Consider the following 21,769-nt stretch of genomic DNA (forward strand, 5'->3'; position numbering starts at 1 on the left):
CACTATGATAAGACTTTGCCTTAAAGTCAATACTTTTTTCCCTTAAACTCATCTTTGATCACCAAAATGACATATATAAAAAAATAAAAATAAAATATTATTCATGTCTGATGTATTATGCCCCTTTTCACAATATGTAAATTTACTCTCTGGTGTCCCCAGAATGTGTCTGTAACATTTCAGCTCAAAATCCCCAGATCATTTATTATAGCTTGTAAAATTTGCCCCTTTTTGTGTGTGAACAAAAACACCCTGTTTTTGTGTGTCCCTTTAAATGCAAATGAACTGCGGCTCCGCCTCCGTTCAGAAGAGGGCGGAGTCTTTACTCGAGCTTCAGAAACTCCGGCAATAACAGAACAGGCCAATCTCACTCATCCAGAATCCCAGTTTAACCAGTAGCGAGTGCAGCCTTACGGAGAGACTCAGGAAGAGTTTCTGAATGTTAGTGGAGACATTTCTGTAGTTGTTGTGGAGTTCCATTGATCATCTCATCATCATGTTTAACTTCTCCACAAGTGTCCACAGTTCCTGAGGTGTTTATAAGACAGCGGTGACATGTTCTGGTCAATAGTGTTCAGTGCTCGTCTGTGCTCAACCACACAACAGTTTCAGGCTTTGCTGGATCTTTATCATTGTGTTAGAACTGGTCTCTGTTGTCGAGTGTGAAACCAAATGTCGGCTGGTGTGTGTAAACCATGGTGTAAACGTGCAGATTAAGAGCCGCTAATATTATAATAAGATCCTCTTCATACGTCAGAAGGAGAGCGAAATCTGATCATCTTACTTTTTGACATGCTTGTAGAGAAAGACTCACCAGAACACAGTTACTGGGTTTCACTTTTCACGTGTTCTGGGTTTCAGAAGCACCGATTATAGCACTGACACACGGGTATAGTCAGATTTTCTGATTTGTCTCCCTTAAAATATCTTGACTGTAACTCGACACCCTTGCCTCATTTAGTATACGCGGCTCTATGAATATGCAAATGAGCCCCGCCTCCACTCACTCACTCAGCTCAGAGATCCACTGGTTGACGATCACACGTTGATCTGATTGGTTACAAGGTAGTTTGTGACGTCAGAAACACCAGCGATTTCAAAGCGTGTGTTTGAGACTGTCTTTGGTTCACTGCAGTTTTAAGGAGGAAATACTCAGCAATGCTGTCGACTAATGAACTTACACATGGTTTGTCTTAAAGCGTATTAAAAACTCCACATAGACACATAAACAACATTAAAAGCTGGATTACTTATAACTACTTTAAAAACTAGTTTGATCAAAGGTAATCAGTCTCTTCTGATTCAAATGAGACTGATCTGCTTTTTTATGCAGCTGATTTTAACAAGTCTTGAAGAAAAAAATGAGATGATTATCGTGAAGGTTGCAAGTTAAACGCCTCATAAGAACTAGATCAGATGAGTTCAGAGCTTCCCTCACTGTCACTGAATGCCTGAGTGCTGATTCAGAAGTTCAATAGAGTGTGTGTGTGTGTGTGTGTCAGAACATGTACTGTTTGTACTCAGCCATCAGCCAATCACAGAAGGGGGAGGAGCAGCTCTTCCTCACTGAATGTCATTTGAAAGGCAGTAATTCAGTGACTCTCTGCTGCCCTCCTGTGGAGAGAACCACACACACACAACACTGACACACAGAGTTCATCAACTGGCTCATATTGAAGGAACTACAGTAGACATCATTTGAAATGGATCAAAAAACTTCATCAAAGTTGTCCTAACACAAGAACAAAAAATGTTTTGTTCAAAATTAATGTATAACTTTGATGAAAGGTTTTGCTCCACTTCAGATGTTGAGTACTGTAGAATGTATTTGGACAAACCAACGTTTTTTTTTCAAGCACAGGTCAGTTTTGACGTCTACTTTTATGGAGTTAATTTCGTGCCATAATTAAACAAACAAATCCAGCATTTTGCAAACAAACTCGATCTGCTTCGCAAAGGAAATCTTGACCCGCAAACCATTTTTTTCCCCCTTTGCAAAGCAGATCGAGTTTGTTTGAAAAATGCTGGATTTGTTTGTTTAATTATGGCACGAAATTAACTCCATATACTTTGCTTTCAGACTAGTGAAAGATCATCAAAAAAACAGTGTATTTTATTACTCTGCGTATTTGCGTCTGTATTTCGATATCAATGCATCTCTTTAAAGGCGACGAGTTTGAGTCAGAAGTCTCCGGTTCAGCAGCTTCACACACACCAAACTTATGTTTTATTCATATCTATATATTCTGAAGGTTTGTTCATATGTCATTCGCCTGATTTATACAACATTTCATTCCTAAAAAAAACAGGATTTTGATTTATTTATAGTGTGTTAAAAGAGAACCGTTAACTCTAATTTGTCAACAGTTCAGATTTCACTTCTGGAAATGTAGACAAAGAAGTGCATATTTAATTAGATAATGCTTCATTTGCATATTTAAACAACATTTCAGAAAACCTGTAATACAAGACAACTGTTTTAATGTGCCGTGGAATCTAATCGGCGAATGTCTGCATCGTGTAACGAAAGATCGGCGTTGACTTCTCTGAGCATGTTTGAGTCTCTCTGCAGGGTTACGTCGTCATGCAAGTGTGAACGTCACTCACTCAACCACAACTAGACTGGCTTTGTTTCCGGAGCCCAAATTACAAACATTAATTCTATGAGCGAACCTTTACAAAGAACCGTTTCCAGCACTAATGGCTCTTTAAAATTGAGTCAAGAACGCTAGACTTCTTTTTTCTTCTTCATCTTGTTTCTTTTCTAATGCAATGACATCCAGACATTAAGTGTCCAAAAATTTATTTGTATTTGTGTGCATGTTGTGCAGTGAATTATGGGCCATTAGATGCAATGAACAAACAACTGAATGTAATGATTTACTTACTTATTTATGAATTGCTTTATGGTTTATTCTCAGTAAAGGACAATCTTCATCTACATTTTATGTGCATCTATAAATCATCCTGTAAATTGCAAATAATAATAATAATAATAATAACAGTAAAACACAGCAAGTTCCCCAAAAATGTCAGTTTAATAGATTAAGGCTAAGATGAGAAGGATGGACGTATTAAAGGGACACTGGGTAACGCTGATGTCATCATGGGACGGTTCACTCTACCTGTTGCACACACACACTCATCTAAACACACACACACACACACACACACACCCCTGCGGTCCTTAAAAAAATAGTGCATAGATCATTGAAGTTACATTTCTGTAGCCGGTAAAGACTGATCCATCCACACTCGATCAATCCTCCTGATTTACATCATCAATCATGTGTAAAAAAAAGAATAAAATCAAGCAGTCTACGTTTCATATACATATTTGTATTTTTATATATTTATATTCAATGTACAGAGTTACATTCTGAACTGCAAAAGCTCGTTCGTAGAAATAAATACTGCGATGGCTATCTCGCGACTGCAAACCCAGCAGAACGGCAGCGGCAGCAGATCACAGCCTAAAAGACACGTACAAAAGTCTCATAAAAATATGCCTTTGTCTCTGCTCGTTTATCTACACTTCGCTTTCCTGCAAAAACTGCTCTAGTGTTAAAAAAGACGGCGGACGAGCACAACGTAAAGTTTCTGACAGGATCGCAGTGAGAAATCTCCTTTAGATGCTTATTTGTCCATTAATGGACTATAAAATCAACATTTCTGTGTCCTTTGGTGACATTCATATGAGGATATTGCTTTAGCGCTCGTAGTGCTTTCAATCTGTGAAGCCTTTTCTTCCCACAAACAAAACCGTTTACACCCGACACGAAACCTCAAGATGCAGTGCATTGTGGTCTGTTGTGCTTTCGCCCCAGAAAACACACAGAATCGCCGATTATCATGATTTGCATGAGAGAAATACTATAAGCCAATGCTTGAAACATCTTAAATAAAGCAGAACTGAGTGAGAAAGGTGGCCATGACCCGTCACATGATCAGGTGACGTCACTCCTCATTGGCCATGACCTGCCACACGATCAGGTGACTGCGCTCAGCTTTGGCCAGAAAGGGCTGTAGTTTCAGTGTGGGTTCATCCAGATTTTCTGTGTCTCCTTCATCCCCTACGATTTGAAAGACACGGAGAGAGGAAAAGTGTGAGTATCATCAGTAGGGCTGGGGTTGGAAATAAGTCTCTGATGACACAGAGTGTGTGTGTGAAGCTTTAGCTCAAAATACCCCACAGATATTGTTTTTATAGCATGTTAAAATTGTCACTTTTTGAGGGCGAGCAAAAACACACCGTTTTTTTGTGTCTGTTTAAATGCAAAAATGTTTTTTTGGAGATGAGGACGAAAGAGGAAAGGAGGAGATGCTATGTAAGATGTGACGTAGTTAATCTGGTTCATTTCTTTTTTTTTTCTAGTAGAAGTTCTGAATTGCCGGTAACTTAAAAATGGGTGGTTCGGAGTAAAATCAACCTAGGGTCCTTTGCACCATGACCACTTCAGTGGTTTGGGAAAAGCATATATAAGTCCTGCAGAAAGCGATCATAAGGATGAAGTGTAACGACGCCCAGTTCCAGGAATGCACTAATATTTTGTTGATAGTACCAGTTTACAACAATTATTAGTTAACACTAAGTTGTCAACACTTCAGAAAAAAATATAATTCGTCGTTACACTTCATCCTTATGATCGCTTTCTGCAGGACTTTTACATGCTTTTCCCAAATCACGGAAGTGACGTCGACGTCCGGGTTAGCGGTAGCATGAGCCGTCAGGCAAGAGTTATTTAAATAAACTCCTGATGTACTTTCAAACTTTCCAATGCCTCGTTTTATGAGTACAGAACCTATTTGTACTACTGTAGAAGTTTGGTGCCATTCTGGGCATTATTAGTGGGGTAATTTACCAGATACAGCCTTGGATCCATTAGCGCCTGCACTAAACCATCCGTCTGATATCTCTAAATAAGCTCTAACTTTAATAATGTTCAACCAAGGAAAAAAGGCTTCTGGGGGGTGTTTAGCTCGAGGTCATGGTGCAAAGGACCCTAGGCTGATTTTACTCCGAACCATCCCTTTAAGTAGCCAAATTGACCGGTGAGTGAAAAAGTTAATGTCAAACCCTATATATATTTCCAAATCGGAACTGAATCAAATCCCAAGCTTGTGAATGGAAGTGGAACGGTGAATCTTGTGTGATCATCAGTAATACGCCTCACCCATCCTGAAGTCTATGTATCCCTCTCCTCCGCTCATGACCAGCACAGATCTGATCAGATCCGGCGTGGGAGACTCGTCAGCGTTCCCCTCGACACCCGAGCCTGACGACGAAACCACCTGACCTGCAAAACAGCCAAAACATCACTTCACTAGAGGCGGCCATCGACTGGAGTCACGTGACTCGATTCCAGGAGTCATGATTCTTGATTTTGATATAGTAAAACTACTTTGTTTTCTTTCATTTCTGTCTCATTTTTTCCCTAACTTTATTAAATGTCTGCTTCATCTTTTTTTAATGTCATATTCTAAGATGTAATCCGTTAATTACACTATAGTGCCGTTACCGATCAGATGAAATCAGTATCAGCATCAGCAAAATCCATCTTCGGCACAGAAGCTGCATCTGAAGTGGCATTTAGACGCTTTTACAGACTATTTAATGCATATATAACACTATGAGATTATTGCTTTAACTGGCTACTCTCTGCTGTCTCAGACGACGACATCACTTCCTGTCGGCCACCGTAACTTCAGTTGGGTGCGATTCACAACCTCACCACTAGATGCCGCTAAAACTTACACACTGCACCTTTAACTAATGAACCTTGTTGTAAAGTGTTACCGTTACATTGACCACCTTTGGCTGTTGTCTGGTGAATTACTGTACCTGGCACTGCGGTGAAGAACTTGACGGCGTCTCTGTGCCCGTGGAAACACAGTTGTGCGTGTGCCATCGAGCAGAAGGGTACAAACGTGCCCGCCGTGACTTTATCACTGCTCTCGTCTCCGTAGACTCGGATCGCACCGCCTGGACGATTCGACGACGCTGATGTCTCTTTACTTCCTGTTGTAGGAATAAAAAAAAAAACACTTGTTGAAATGTCAAACGTCTTTATTTCAATAGTCCACTTTAGACATTCTATTAACTATAATACAACTAACTCTCATTAGAGTATTAGGTTTCGGGTTAGTAGAATATGTTGACATGTCAACCAAAAATTATTCAGACACATGATATAATCTTTGATATTTTTGTACTAGTGTGTGCAGGACACTATAGTTCAGTTATGTAAGTGAGGAGAGCAGAATAAAGTGACATATTATACCCAACAATTCTTCATACAGTGTAAAATTTATACAAATTTGGGACCAGAAATGATTCAGACACTTTGAGCTGATCATGTTTTGCTGAAGTGTTTTGTCTTTAATTGCTAATGCTCTTTTTACACACAGACTGAACAAAATGAAGCATTGCTTGGTGATTGGTTGAGCTAAACTGGTATTATCTAATTGTGTAGTTAAATTTAACAGCTGACAGATATTCAACATAATTCATGTGTGAGACAGTCTAACAGAAGGACGGACAAAACCAGTCAAATATCAACTGAGTTCTGCTCATATTTTATTACCATTTTCTAAACTATAGCGAATAAACTGATAATGTGAGAGATGTTGAAGGAGTCTGACTGTGTCTGAGATGTTGAAGGTGTGTGAATAAACTGTGGTGTGACTGTACGTTACAGTGGATAACACGATTAGCTGCCGCACTCACTCTCTGATAGAGGGATGGAGATGATGACGCCGTTCCCGGTACCGACCCACAGGCGATTGCATGAAACCGTCAGCGCCGTGATTCTCACGAAAGAGAAGCCCAGTTTCCCGGTGCCTGTGACACATGTAACATCAGTCATTTCAACGGCATGAATAGATAGTGCACCCAAAAATGAAAATTCTCTCATCATTTGCTCATCCTCACGTCGTTCCAAACCCATGATTTGAAGCATTAGAGATTTAGGTGAACAATTTAACCCTCGTGCGTCAATTTAAAAAAAGTTAAAAAATATAAATAAATGTGAAGCTTGGGAGCACAGACTAAAGTTTGGTCTCATTTTACAGAAGACACTAGAGGTTTAGGTTTATGAAAATTATTTACGAACATTATTTTATATGAAATATCTATATTTTATGAAACATGTTGAACTCTAAAACTGCTAGAAAATCAAAGCCATAAATCTAAATAAGTTGCGTTCCAATTTTGAGGCTGATATCTAAAAAAATGAGCGTTCAGTCAGATTGTGTTTGGGCGCAGTAACAGATTTCCCCCACTAGATGCCAGTAAAACTCCACTGGAACACACTGGTTGGATTTGAGTTTTTCTCTCTCAAATATCACACACACACACACACACACACACACACACACACACACACACACACACACACACACACACACACACACACACACACACACACACACACACACACACACACACACACACACACACACACACACACACACACACACACACACACACACACACACACACACACACACACACACACACACACACACACACACACACACACACACACACACACACACACACACACACACACACACACACACACAGCTGCATAAATTGTCCAACTGGCTCTTTAATATGCAGAAGCAGAAAACAGGAATAAAGCACGTTTTTGCTTTATAGGCAAAACCTGAGAAAATGGCGCCTTCTGGTAAAAATCAAATAAAAAAAATAGTACAAAAGAATGAAAAGCCTATTAACAAAAACTACATCATTTTATAGTTAAATGTCCCTGGGATTAAAAATTGCAGTTTTAATGGGTTTCAATGGGGACATTTTCGATCCTGAGTGGAACTATTTTGTGTTACTAGAGCAAAAAATATTTATTAAAGTAAATGGGGGGTGAAATAGTAAAGATTCCAATAGAAATACACACCTGTGCCCAATCTTAAGCAGCTGGCATTAACAGATCACTCGAAATTATGATGTGGAATCATATGGGCTCTTGTGAAAAGCGCTTTACAAATCAATGTGAATTGAATTGAATTGAATTGAATTAACAGGCAAAATGATTACAAAACAAAACTGAAAAAGACAAAAATGTCCATAAAGTCACACAAGGGCTAAAAATCTCTTCATTCGTGTTCTGAAGTCTTCTGGGTTTGGTACGGCATGAGTGTGAGTTTTCATTTGAGTGTGAACGCTCTCTTTAATGGTTTGATAATGGATAGCCTCACCCAGCATCTTGCTGACGTAGGGCTCGATGTCGACGTCCTGCAGATGCTGGTGTGTGTGTGCGTGGAACAGTCTGAGGGTGGAGTCCAGGCGTATAGACACCCAGATGCCGTCCCCATCCCAGGCCAGCTGCCTCACCTGACTCTCCTTACGGGGATGTGCGTCGAACGACTTCTGTTCATCAGGGAAGAAATAAAGCATTACGTTACGCTGATTTAATCACATGCAAGGGTTTTCATGGACTCAGACGACAGCAGTGTGTGTAACTAATTAGCATAATGCCAGCCTGTGGTCTTGATTGGCTGAACAGCGTCTCTTTGCCCCGCCCTCAAACACTAATTAAAAAAATATGAAAAATTACATACAATTCTTCCTCCAATTAATATAGTTCATTATAGTCACTCTAGTCCATTAAAGGCAATTATTTTTGTTTTGCAGTGTTTATTATAAATCATTTATCATTATAGTGTTAATAATCTTGAATCAGTATAAGTTGCAGCATCTCTTCTCTTCTCTGATGATGTGGGCGGGGCTATAACCTGTCACTCACATGAGATCAGCCAATAGCAAACCACAACCATCCAATCAATTCCACACAGACACAATCAAGCCCCGCCCACATTTGTTCTTGTTCCAGAAGCGATTCACTCGGATATACGGCACAATATAGGGAAGAAAAGACCAGCGCAACTTCACTTTCATGCCGACTTGAACTGGATTAATAGATATGAATTCGACACCTAATTGACATTTTACCCAGGCTTCACATGTAGCTCATCCAGTTGGAAACGTTTTAGAATTAGCATTTTGAATCGTAAGCCACAAACATGAAAAACATGAAGCCATTAAACAGTCTCATTTTGAAAAAAACATGCTTTAACAATAATAATAAAAGTTTGGGGTCGGTAAAAAAAAAGTCTCTTCTGCTCACCGAAGCTGCATTTATTTAATAAAAAATACAGGTAAATATTATTATAATGTAAATCATCTGTTTTCTATGTGAATATATAGTGAAGTGTAATTTATTCCTGTGATCAAAGCTGAATTTTCAGCATCATTACTCCAGTCTTCAGTGTCACATGATCCTTCACAAATCATTCTAATATGAGGATTTGATGCTCAGGAAACATTAATGATTATTATCAGTGTTGAAAACAGTTGTGCTGATGATTCCTTTGATAAGTTGAATGCATTCTTGCTGAATACTAGTATTAATTTCTTTCAGAATCCTCAGAGATGCGTTCAGAGCCAGAGACACTAGAGAAAAGTCATACCTCAATCTTCATGGCTTTAGGCTGAACCACGAAGATCTTGTTCCTGTATCCACACCAGACCTTGTCATGCACTACAGTCATACAGCGGATCGAGTGATGCGGACGGCCCAGGTCCAACAGGTGATAGTTGGTCAGATCCCACTGGCCATCTGTGACACAAATGTCCATCATTACAAAAAGAGAACATTTCTTTCAATATTTCTAAATATTATTAAAGATTTAGAAGTCATGCATGGAATCAGTTGCTTTATTTGTGATGATAACACAGTGAAACATGTCAAATTGTGCGACATCATTTTTGGCCAGAAATTGTAAACATGTGCAAAAACAAGAGGGAACCAATAAATATTAATAACTAGGGGTGGGAATCTTTTGGTACCTCACAATTCCATTCAAATACATTCTTGAGGTCAAATCGATTCTCGATTTTGAATAAAAATTTTTTACTGGTCATTTTTTAGATATTTGTCTTCAATAGCATGTCTTCTTTCAGACTTGTGGTGAAAAAAAGTCAGAAATACACATTTAGGTCTTTATTTTACTACACTTTGTCTGTTTGCATCTGTAGATTTCTCATAAATTCAACAAAAGTTGGCGTTGTTAATCCTCCCGCTGCTCCCTGTCATCACACACACCGCTGGAAAGCTCTCTCTCTCCTGTACAATGCTGTCGGATCCAAATATGCTAATTAACTTTTTATCAGCGACCGATCATGAAAGTAAAAGGGCTGAATGAGCAATCTCATTGGCTGATGATAAATCTTTAAAGCCCGTTTTCTCAAAATGACTTTTCTCTCACACTCCAAGTCCGAAATCTCCACTGCAGCAGCACCGATATACACCAAACTCTCCAGTCCTGTACCTAGTTATATTATGAAGACATTTACAGAGGGATTTGTAAATATATTATTCCTAGCCTGATTTATATAACATTTTATTTCAAAAAACATGGCGAATTTTTTTTTTTTTAAGGCTATTGACAGTATATTCTGATTTACAGGATAACAAAAGTAGATATCCATACATTTTTCCCCATCTAATATGTGAACACAATGAAAAAATAATTTTGAACCTGGCTTTATCCAATACTCAGATTTCGTTTTTTAAAATATATGCAAATTAGCGCATATTTAATAGATATTGCCTAATTTGCATATTTAAACATTAAATTACAGAAAACTTGTAATACATTTTTTTCTCATCTTAATGTAGGGTAATCAACTGGGAAAGTTTCATGGTGATATCTGCTAGTTACAATTTTTACCCTATTCACCTGTAGTGTCTCGCCTTAAATGTGAAAATTAAAATAAAAATGTTCTTCCCATTTAGTCAACCCAGTATTATAAAATAAAAGCTCTTTAAGCTGACTGCAATCATTATACACAAGCTTCTGTAATAAAGCAAGGCAATTTTATTTTATTTTAGATATTAAAATAGGAACAAAGAAGCAAATTACAAACAATAGGAGACTTCATCTGTGCGAGTCCTTGTTCGCGGCTTATCGTGATTAACGTCAATAACTGTAAGTAACTTTAAGTAGTCCTGCGAGGTTAAAGAAGTGTAACACTTTAGAAAATCAATTTTTGAAATTTGTGAATCGATGCGAATCGGTAGAAGATTGAATCGTGATTCATATATGAATAGATTTTTCCTGCACCTCTATTAATAACTGATTATACTGAAGTCAAGTGTATGTTTTTCCCTGTGAGCTTTCTGCTTTTCTATGCATTTTATTGCAAAGTAAGATGCCAAAAGATGCATTTTTTGACAAATAATTTTGTTCTTCCCTTATATTTAGATTTTTTCTTCCTCATATTTTGATGTTTTATCAAACTTTTAGGGTCACCTCCTCCGGACACTTTTGGCCACTACTGTACATGCACTATGAGTGAAAGCAAATGTTATCATGTTTTATCAAACATGCATTAGTTGTGTATTAAAAACAGTAGTCTTACCAACACCTCTGTGGAAGATTGCAAGCGCAAGCGTGCCATCAGCCAAGGCCACCAGAACACGTCCTTTCACGTGACTTCACAGAGGGAAACCAGACAGAAATCATAATGCATCTAGAGTTTATAACCATGTAAATGAATCCAGATGATGACGGTTTCCTTACACAATCCCCAGGACCGAATCCTTCAGCTTGATGGAGTGAAGGCACTTCCTCCACTGCGCTACAGATGAGTGAACGTACACGCTGAAACAGCAGAAAACACTCAATACATCTCTGTTCTCGCTCAGTGCACTTCCATGACCTTCCCAGCTGACTGCTATTACTGGATAAGGGTATTTAAAAATCACTTTTGATTCTGATCGATTCACTGATGAATCATTCAGAACGAGTTTTTGAACTGAGCTTGAGAGTAAGTTTTATTTGCATAAGAGCCATAACTAACCGATTAAATATTTTAGGCAGGAATTAAGAGTAATTGGGAAAAAAAGCATATTTAATCAACCATATTTTTAGGGACCCTTAAATAGGGCTAAACAATTGAAGGAATTTGTTTTGGATTTTCTGATATAAACCACGATTGTGATTTGCTTTTCTTGTTTTTATGGTAAAAAAGTTGAGCTTGTACATCAATATCGCAATAAAATAATAATAATACTATTAGTAGTAGTACTAAAAAACAAAACAAAAAAATAAGACATTACTAATATTGCAATATTTTACTTAAAAAAAAAAAAATTGAGCATTTCAAAAAATAACAATAGAATGTTATTTTACCAATAACATACTTTCATTGCTTTGCACTAACACATATTCTGGATGTGGAGATGTACAATGTGTGTGTGTGTGTATATATGCGTACGTATATATATTACATGTTTTTTTGTGTATTTATCTGTATTGTTTTGTTTGCGTAGTTAAAAAAAAAAAAAAAAGATTTTACATTAAAGTCCCCCTGTGGTGAAAATCCAGCTTTTAATGTAGTTTATGTGTCTATGTGGTGTTTTTAATCTGCTTTAAGACAAACCATGTGTAAGTTCATAAGTCGACAGCATTGCTGAGTATTTTCCTCCTTAAACCTGCAGTGAACCAAAGACAGTCTAAACTTCGGTATACACGGTTTGGCTGTTTTTAAATGTGCTATATAAATAAACTTGACTACTTCGAGTGTGAGAAAGCTCTACTGAGTGAGGGTTTGTCGGACTCACCAGCCGTTCTGAGCGCCGAGCCACATCGTAGGCAGAACGCTGCTCATCTTACAGGCTTCTTCTCTCATGAGATCCTGTTCCTCAGGCATTGAGCTGACGCCATCCTTCACCAGGTCACACTCCCTACAGAACCAGAGCGTTACACTCACAGACATCTCCATACACCTCAGTAATATCTCAGCATTACACTCACAGACATCTCCATACGCCTCAGTAATATCTCAGCATTACACTCACAGACATCTCCATACACCTCAGTAATATCTCAGCATTACACTCACAGACATCTCCATACGCCTCAGTAATATCTCAGCATTACACTCACAGACATCTCCATACGCCTCAGTAATATCTCAGCATTACACTCACAGACATCTCCATACGCCTCAGTAATATCTCAGCATTACACTCACAGACATCTCCATACGCCTCAGTAATATCTCAGCATTACACTCACAGACATCTCCATACGCCTCAGTAATATCTCAGCATTACACTCACAGACATCTCCATACGCCTCAGTAATATCTCAGCATTACACTCACAGACATCTCCATACGCCTCAGTAATATCTCAGCATTACACTCACAGACATCTCCATACGCCTCAGTAATATCTCAGCATTACACTCACAGACATCTCCATACGCCTCAGTAATATCTCAGCGTTACACTCACAGACATCTCCATACGCCTCAGTAATATCTCAGCATTACACTCACAGACATCTCCATACGCCTCAGTAATATCTCAGCGTTACACTCACAGACATCTCCATACGCCTCAGTAATATCTCAGCGTTACACTCACAGACATCTCCATACGCCTCAGTAATATCTCAGCATTACACTCACAGACATCTCCATACGCCTCAGTAATATCTCAGCATTACACTCACAGACATCTCCATACGCCTCAGTAATATCTCAGCATTACACTCACAGACATCTCCATACGCCTCAGTAATATCTCAGCATTACACTCACAGACATCTCCATACGCCTCAGTAATATCTCAGCATTACACTCACAGACATCTCCATACGCCTCAGTAATATCTCAGCGTTACACTCACAGACATCTCCATACGCCTCAGTAATATCTCAGCATTACACTCACAGACATCTCCATACGCCTCAGTAATATCTCAGCATTACACTCACAGACATCTCCATACGCCTCAGTAATATCTCAGCATTACACTCACAGACATCTCCATACGCCTCAGTAATATCTCAGCATTACACTCACAGACATCTCCATACGCCTCAGTAATATCTCAGCATTACACTCACAGACATCTCCATACACCTCAGTAATATCTCAGCGTTACACTCACAGACATCTCTATTCCCCCAAAAACGAATTGCATTACTTATTATGAAAAGTAATGCGTTACATTTGTTACGTTTGTTTTTTAATAACAACAAAAAAAGTTTTATTTTTGGCTAATCTTAAGGTCCTTTCACACCAAAAGTGAAATGTATAAGCCTCAGGGTGAAGGAAATGCATATTTACTCCTGTACAGTAGAGGTACAGTAGAGGTAGAGTACAGTAGAGGTAGAGTACAGTACAGTAGAGGTAGAGTACAGTAGAGGTAGAGTACAGTAGAGGAGAGTATAGGTAGGGCTAGAGTACAGTAGAGGTAGAGTACAGTAGAGGTAGAGTACAGTACAGTAGAGGTAGAGTACAGTAGAGGTAGAGTACAGTAGAGGAGAGTATAGGTAGGGCTAGAGTACAGTAGAGGTAGAGTACAGTAGAGGTAGAGTACAGTAGAGGACAGTATAGATAGAGTTAGAGTACAGTAGAGGTAGAGTACAGTAGAGGAGAGTATAGGTAGGGCTAGAGTACAGTAGAGGTAGAGTACAGTAGAGGTAGAGTACAGTAGAGGTAGAGTACAGTAGAGGTAGAGTACAGTAGAGGTAGAGTGCAGTAGAGGTAGAGTACAGTAGAGTACAGTACAGTACAGTAGAGGTAGAGTACAGTAGAGGACAGTATAGGTAGAGTTAGAGTACAGTAGAGGTAGAGTACAGTGGAGGTAGAGTACAGTAGAGGTAGAGTACAGTAGAGGAGAGTATAGGTAGGGCTAGAGTACAGTAGAGGTAGAGTACAGTAGAGGTAGAGTACAGTAGAGGTAGAGTATAGGTAGGGCTAGAGTACAGTAGAGGTAGAGTACAGTAGAGGTAGAGTACAGTAGAGGTAGAGTACAGTAGAGGACAGTATAGATAGAGTTAGAGTACAGTAGAGGTAGAGTGCAGTAGAGGTAGAGTACAGTAGAGTACAGTACAGTACAGTAGAGGTAGAGTACAGTAGAGGTCAGTATAGGTAGAGTTAGAGTACAGTACAGGTAGAGTACAGTAGAGTACAGTAGAGGTAGAGTTAGAGTACAGTAGAGCTAGAGTACAGTACAGTAGAGTACAGTAGAGGTAGAGTACAGTAGAGGACAGCATAGGTAGAGTACAGTACAGTAGAGTACAGTAGAGGTAGAGTACAGTAGAGGTAGAGTACAGTATAGGTAGAGGTAGAGTACAGTAGAGGTAGAGTACAGTAGAGGTAGAGTACAGTATAGGTAGAGGTAGAGTACAGTAGAGGTAGAGTACAGTAGAGGTAGAGTACAGTAGAGGACAGTAGAGGTAGAGTACAGTATAGGTAGAGGTAGAGTACAGTAGAGGTAGAGTACAGTAGAGGACAGTATAGGTAGAGTACAGTACAGTTAGAGTACAGTAGAGGTAGAGTACAGTATAGGTAGAGTACAGTATAGGTAGAGGTAGAGTACAGCAGAGGTAGAGTACAGTAGAGGACAGTAGAGGTAGAGTACAGTAGAGGAAGAGTACAGTAGAGGACAGTAGAGGTAGAGTACAGTATAGGTAGAGGTAGAGTTAGAGTACAGTAGAGGTAGAGTACAGTATAGGTAGAGTACAGAAGAGTACAGTAGAGTGCAGTAGAGGTAGAGTAGAGTACAGTAGAGTAGTACAGTAGAGGTAGAGTACAGCAGAGGTAGAGTACAGTAGAGTAGTACAGTAGAGGTAGAGTACAGTAGAGCAGTACAGTAGAGGTAGAGTACAGTAGAGGAGCACAGTAGAGGTAGAGTACAGTAGAGGAAGAGGACAGTAGAGGTAGAGTACAGTAGAGGTAGAGTTAGAGTACAGTACAGGTAGAGTACAGTAGAGGTAGAGCACAGTAGAGTACATTAGAGGTAGAGTAGAGGTAGAGTACAGTAGAGTAGTACAGTAGAGGTAGAGTACAGTAGAGGTAGAGTACAGTAGAGGTAGAGTACAGTATAGGTAGAGTACAGTATAGGTAGAGGTAGAGTTAGAGTACAGTACAGGTAGAGTACAGTACAGGTAGAGTACAGTACAGGTAGAGCACAGTAGAGTACAGTAGAGGAAGAGGACAGTAGAGGTAGAGTACAGTATAGGTAGAGGTAGAGTTAGAGTACAGTACAGGTAGAGTACAGTAGAGGTAGAGCACAGTAGAGTACAGTAGAGGTAGAGTAGAGGTAGAGTACAGTAGAGTAGTACAGTAGAGGTAGAGTACAGTAGAGGTAGAGTACAGTAGAGTACAGTAGAGGTAGAGTACAGTAGAGGTAGAGTACAGTAGAGGAGTACAGTAGAGGTAGAGTACAGTAGAGGTAGAGTACAGTAGAGGTAGAGTACAGTAGAGGGCGCCACTCAAACTAAGCTTTCAGCTGCTGCTGTTCTGGATTAAAGAACAATAGGATACAGGAGAAGGAAGTTCAACACTCTTATTTCTAAATCTTAAGTAATTTTTGCTTATTAGTATGGTTTAATTAAAGTATATTTGTGTAATTTAATATACAGGGTGGGCCATTTATATGGATACACCGTGGTGGCATGGGAGTGGTTGGTGATATTGAGGTCCTGTTTGTGGCACATTAGTATATGTCATGGTCACCACCCATCTTGAGGAGTTTGAGGAGTCACTTTTATCTGTCCCTCGTTCTCGTTGTAAATCAAAAGGTGATCGAGCTTTCCCTGTAGTCGTCCCAAAGCTCTGGAACATCAGGACCTGTCCATCACTGGATGCTATTAAATCCAGTTTAAAGACCTATTTTTACTCTCTTGCGTTCGAGTGATGTTGTTTATGTATTTTAAATTAGTTGGTGTTCTGCGTTATGTATGAATGTATGTATATACATTGAATGATTTTGATAGTTTATTTTGATCTCCATTCCGTTAAAAATTTTTTGTATTTTATTGTCTTGTAAAGCACTTTGGATCAACTACGGTTGTGTTAAAGGGGTGGTATAATGCCCCTTTCACAAGATGTAAAATAAGTCTCTGATGTCCCCAGAGTGTGTGTGTGAAGTTTTAGTTAAAAAAACGCATTGTTTTTGTGTCTGTCCCTTTAAATGCAAATAGGGGGCGGAGCTTCAAGAGCTTGTGTCCTGAAAATGTAAAAAACTTTTAGCCTTTTATGTTCAAACCGGAGTCAGACAATGATGGAGAGACTCAAGAAGAAGAGACAACATGTAGAAGCAACAGGACATTTCTGAATGGTTAGTTGATGAATTTATGTAGCTTATGTGGAGTTATCTTCTAGTCATTGATTAGCATATTCTGTCATGATAATCTATAAATCGTGTTCCGGGGGCGGGGTTTATGTAAATTCTAGGGCTGGTGATGTCACTAACCCGGGAGGAATGTGGTGTAGTCTCTACCAGCCGTTTGTTGTAGTCCTTAAAAAGCGATTTCTTTAAAAGCAAATATCTCCCTTTGCTTTGAACTTTGAGCGTTGTGGCTTTGCAGATGTTGTTTATGCTCAAACAGCAACATTACACACTAACTAAAGCTAGAAAAGTCAAATCATAATCAACCACCCCTTTAAACTTGTGCTCTATAAATAAAACTTGGTTTGTAACGAGTTTCCCCCAACACTGATGGAGACAGAGACATGAAGTGCTCTATGACCTCTGTGTGTAGTTGGACGGTGTGTCTCTGCTGTTCTGCACTCCCAGCGGGTCGGTGAACACGTGTTCGGTGTAGATGCCGGTCTGGCTCTCGTCTACAGGCGTGCTAGTGCTGCTTTCTGTGGCCTCCAGAGCTTCTTCTGCTGACGTTACTGCGTCCGGCCTGCGCTGACCCAAAACCTCTTCTGCTGAGAGACACATAAACACAGTCAGTTTTATTATAAGTGAACGTAAACAGTTGAGAAAGAAAATGCATGTGTAACAGTATATTAGATCCGTGCGTCAGGTCTTAAAGTGACAGTAACCTAATATTCCTGCAAAATCATGAGATAATATAAAAAATATCTATATGGCAGTTTTTCCCCATGGTGTCAGTTAAAATTGTGGCCAGTGAAAATGCTGATTGGCTTTGGAAAACCACTAGCAACAGTGGCTGGTGAGCAAAAAAGTTTATGTCAAGCTCTGTGTGTATTTATTTATAATTTCTTTTGCAATTTCTTTTAGGCCCCAATACACTTTAAGTGAAATAGATGAACAAACTGGTGTGACGTCATGTCGAACTAACGTTCGTTTTGGGAGTTTGAAACGGCTTGCTTTAGTGAACTTTGCAGTGTTCTGACTGGAAACGCCTCTGTACTACCATTGGTCAGTGTAGTGATGACATAACCGGTGGGCGTGGCTCTGAGGCTCCGCCTTCTTTGAGGTGTAAATCTTCTCCGGTTCATTTCTTCAGTTCAGATGCGAGTAAAAACATGAACACACTGGAGAGACACTTTATAGTAGAAACTGAAGCTTTAATTCTAATTAAAAACAACGGTGGCACTTATTTTTCATGTTTAATCCTGTAAAGCTGCTGCTTTAAAGCAATCTACTGCATAAAGTGCTGTGTGAGACTGGAGTCTGAATCATATGGCGCTTTTCCACTGCATGGTACGGTACGGCTCGGTTCGGTACGGCACGCTTTGGCGCTTTTCCACTGCATGGTACGGTACGGCTCGGTTCAGTACGGCTCACTTATGACGCGTTTCCACTGCATGGTACGGTACGGTACGGCTCGCTTTAAATGGTACCACCTCTGTTGAGGTTCCAAGCGTACCGTACCGATACTAAAATGTGACGTGAAAACACTGCAGATCACTGATTGGTCAGACAGAATCATCACTACCAGCGTCATTGTATTTACAACACGAGACACTAAACCCGCTAGATTTAAATAGCCAGTAGACAACAGCCAACGCTGTAGCGCCTGTTTTAAAAGTATTTGCTTCAAAAAAATAGTATAAACTTCAAAAAAAGAAATGGCTGAATCGTGGTCAGTGGACGAGGTGCAGACGTTCCTCTCGTTGGTTGCCGAGGAGCGGATGGGGAAACACGGAATGAAAAATTCGCATTTAATATGATGATGTCATGGCAGTAGAGACGGCAACTATAACGATCAGTCCCACCCACTTTGAAGCGGTACTAACTGCAGTGGAAAAGCAACCGAGCTAAAGCGAACCGAACCGTGCCGTACCGAGCCGAGTCGTACCACGCAGTGGAAAAGCGAAGCGAGCCGAACCGTTCCGTGCCGAGTCGAACCGTACCGAGCCGAACCGAGCCGTACCATGCAGTGGAAAAGCGCCAATAGAGCTGCTGCAAACATATCCACATCTCTATGAACAGATGCTTTCTGAACTGCTGTTTTCTCATTCTTGTTGTGTTTTTTTTTTGTTATTGAGAGGAAAGTGCACAGCACATATTTACAAGTTCATCTAAATGGCGTTGGGATGTTCGCTAACAGTATATCACTTACCAGCTTCTCTATCCCCTTAAGCAATGTTCCCTCTAAGCTGCGGAAAGAATACAATTTCGCGCAGAGGACAGACATGAAATGTGTGGGTAAATCTATTTGATTGTAGTTTAAATGAGCAATATTGCAGTGCTCTGGTCAACCACTATAGAGTTAGTGTCGCTAAAGAGCTAGAACCGGTGAATGCAGTTTACAGGTTTCATAGAAAGCGAATGATGCCGTATCAGTCGCAGTAAAAAAACATGTTTTAAAGAAGACTTAGATGTTTAGATGACTATAAAAAGTGTTCACATATTCACTTTTCTTGAAAATATTTATATATTAGATGTATTTAAATGCTTCTGTTTGTTTTCATTTTATAATAATATAAGGTTCAAATAAATTGGAGCATTTAAACTGATATATTATATCACTTTAAATACTTCAATTAGTTTTTATATTATATTATAAAGCCTAATAAAGAATTGATCCCACAAGGGGATTTTTTTAGGGTTCCCTGCCATTAAAAAGTTTGAAAACCCCTAAAAAAGAAAATATTGGAAATTGATAAGCAATAATTTTTCTTACTTAATTTTAATGGTTTAAGGCTGCCTGTTGCCAATAATCGACTATACAGTACAAAAACACGCAAGTTGTCGCAAACCATGTCAGTGTAAGTGCTTAATTTTTCACACTATTAGTTGTAAAGAATTGAACTGTCCTGAAAGAGATTTTTTAATTGAATTTATTGGTAAAAACTGGCACAGTTAACAGCACTGTTAAAAAAAAAAAAACCTCAGGTAACTTAAATTGTGCTTCATTTAGTGACTTCTTAATTTTTGCTTGTTTTCAAAAATACGATTTAATACCACTAAGTGACATCAAGGGTCAACTAAAATAGAAATGTCCCATTAAAGTTAAAAGTTACTGTATGACGAAACCATTTTTTTGTTAGTGTTTACGTACGCTGAACATGTCTGGTATGAAGAATGTTTTTGTTCAGGTGGCGAAAAATGTCCGGCCAATGGAGAAAAGTTTTGCTCGGTAAGAAAATAAATAAGAGGGAACAATTGCCCTCTAAGAGAAAACTGGAAAAGTACTGTGATTTTGTGATGGAGGCTGCGTTACCAGAGTTAGAGGATTTATTTCAGGATTCTTTAACCCTTTAGAACCGGCTGTGTCGTCGCCGACACACACCAGAAAGCTGTATTCATTTGACCGTAACTCTTCAACCGTTTGCACTATCAAAACCATTCAAATTGCCCCTGACAGTAGACATCATACGGCAATATACGGCTTATTACGGTAATGTCATGCTTTCCGTCTGCAAATGACAGCAGAGCGGGATGGAAGGCTTTGAACAGAGCGATACGACGCGCGGCAGATTAGAGTGTTTTGGATTGCATAAAATAATAAAAGAAACGAACAAATACATGGTGAAAGAAGTGTTAGACAGCAGAAGAGGGGACTGGGATGATTTTTTAATGAATCTTGGGAGGCGGATGGCCGTTACTCTTTCACGTATCTAAGCATGTAGTGTGTGCATGTGTATGTGTGCGTGCCTATGAATGCGTGCATGTGTATGTGTATGAAAAAAAGTGTCCTAAATGAAAACTGTGCAACCCAATGTCACAAAAAAGACTTGTATATATGTATTATAGTTCATTTTTCCACTTTAAAGTGTTAGTTTCTTTCGTTCATGATTTTTTCTGTTTTTTTCTAAATAAAAATCAGTACATTTATTCTAATTTTTTTTTTTTTTTGTCTATTTAAATTCTATTTACAAACTCACCACACACAATAATGGTCGATAACTGTAATTTGTTGAAAGCTTATCTTTTTCTGAAAAAGATGACACCTTGCACATGAAGATAGCACATTGTTTTAGAATTGTACAGTCAAAAAAATCTAAATATGTGAAAAACACCTATTTCAGCTTCAGGTTCTAAAGGGTTAATGAATAGAAAATTCAAAAAACAGAATTTATTTGAAATAAAATCTTTTGTAATGTTTCCTGAGCATCAAATCATCATATTAGAATCATGTGACACTGAAGACTGGAGTAATGATGCTGAAAATTCAGCTTTGATCACAGGAATAAATTACACTTTACTATATATTCACATAGAAAACAGCTGATTTACATTATAATAATATTTCACAATATTACTGATTTTTTTTTTTGTATTTCTAATCAAATAAATGCAGCCATGGTGAGCAGAAGAGACTTCTTTTAAAAAACATTAAAAATCTTACTGACCCAAAACTTTTGACTGGTAGTGTATTACCAACTTCTTTAAACCCCTAAGCGAAGAGCGGAAAAGTGTGTTTTTGTGACGGAGTTTGAGTTACCGGAGTTGGAGTTGCTGCAGACGGTTTGAGGGATGGCCACGGGTGCGTCCGTAGAGCAGTCGACGACAGTGATGCCC

At 39.0% G+C, this 21,769-nt stretch overlaps 1 protein-coding gene and 1 long non-coding RNA gene across 7 annotated transcripts in view; one reads left to right on the forward strand and one right to left on the reverse strand.

The window, feature by feature from the left end:
• Positions 1–3,015: 3,015 nt before the first annotated feature.
• Positions 3,016–21,769, reverse strand: part of spag9b (sperm associated antigen 9b) — an 89,135-nt gene continuing 70,381 nt past the window's right edge. For 3 of the 4 annotated variants that reach the window (XM_082152063.1, XM_082152065.1, XM_082152066.1), the window contains 11 exons: positions 21,693–21,769; positions 17,574–17,760; positions 12,645–12,767; positions 11,602–11,682; positions 11,441–11,514; positions 9,487–9,635; positions 8,215–8,386; positions 6,728–6,841; positions 5,843–6,019; positions 5,175–5,297; positions 3,016–4,073 (listed from right to left, as the gene is read on the reverse strand). The exon at positions 21,693–21,769 is cut by the window's right edge and continues 121 nt beyond it. In XM_082152063.1, the coding sequence (XP_082008189.1) occupies positions 3,958–4,073; positions 5,175–5,297; positions 5,843–6,019; positions 6,728–6,841; positions 8,215–8,386; positions 9,487–9,635; positions 11,441–11,514; positions 11,602–11,682; positions 12,645–12,767; positions 17,574–17,760; positions 21,693–21,769 (1,393 nt within the window). In that variant the 3' untranslated portion in view covers positions 3,016–3,957. The remainder of the gene's footprint in view (positions 4,074–5,174; positions 5,298–5,842; positions 6,020–6,727; positions 6,842–8,214; positions 8,387–9,486; positions 9,636–11,440; positions 11,515–11,601; positions 11,683–12,644; positions 12,768–17,573; positions 17,761–21,692) is intronic. The other variant, XM_082152064.1, reaches the window with a different exon arrangement.
• Positions 12,775–15,942, forward strand: LOC309485386. Of its 3 annotated transcripts, XR_014201155.1 has the most exons (6): positions 12,775–14,186; positions 14,304–14,905; positions 15,069–15,094; positions 15,212–15,249; positions 15,624–15,726; positions 15,850–15,942. It is a non-coding gene; the product is annotated as an uncharacterized lncRNA (long non-coding RNA). The 3 variants fall into 3 exon arrangements; XR_014201157.1 differs by lacking the exons at positions 15,624–15,726; positions 15,850–15,942 and having other exon boundaries at positions 12,775–14,169; positions 14,288–14,324; positions 14,501–14,905; positions 15,212–15,509; XR_014201156.1 differs by lacking the exons at positions 15,624–15,726; positions 15,850–15,942 and having other exon boundaries at positions 12,775–14,169; positions 14,288–14,905; positions 15,212–15,509.

The sequence above is a fragment of the Leuciscus leuciscus genome, assembly GCF_965113295.1.
Source record: "Leuciscus leuciscus genome assembly, chromosome: 21".
Taxonomy (NCBI): Eukaryota; Metazoa; Chordata; class Actinopteri; order Cypriniformes; family Leuciscidae; genus Leuciscus; species Leuciscus leuciscus.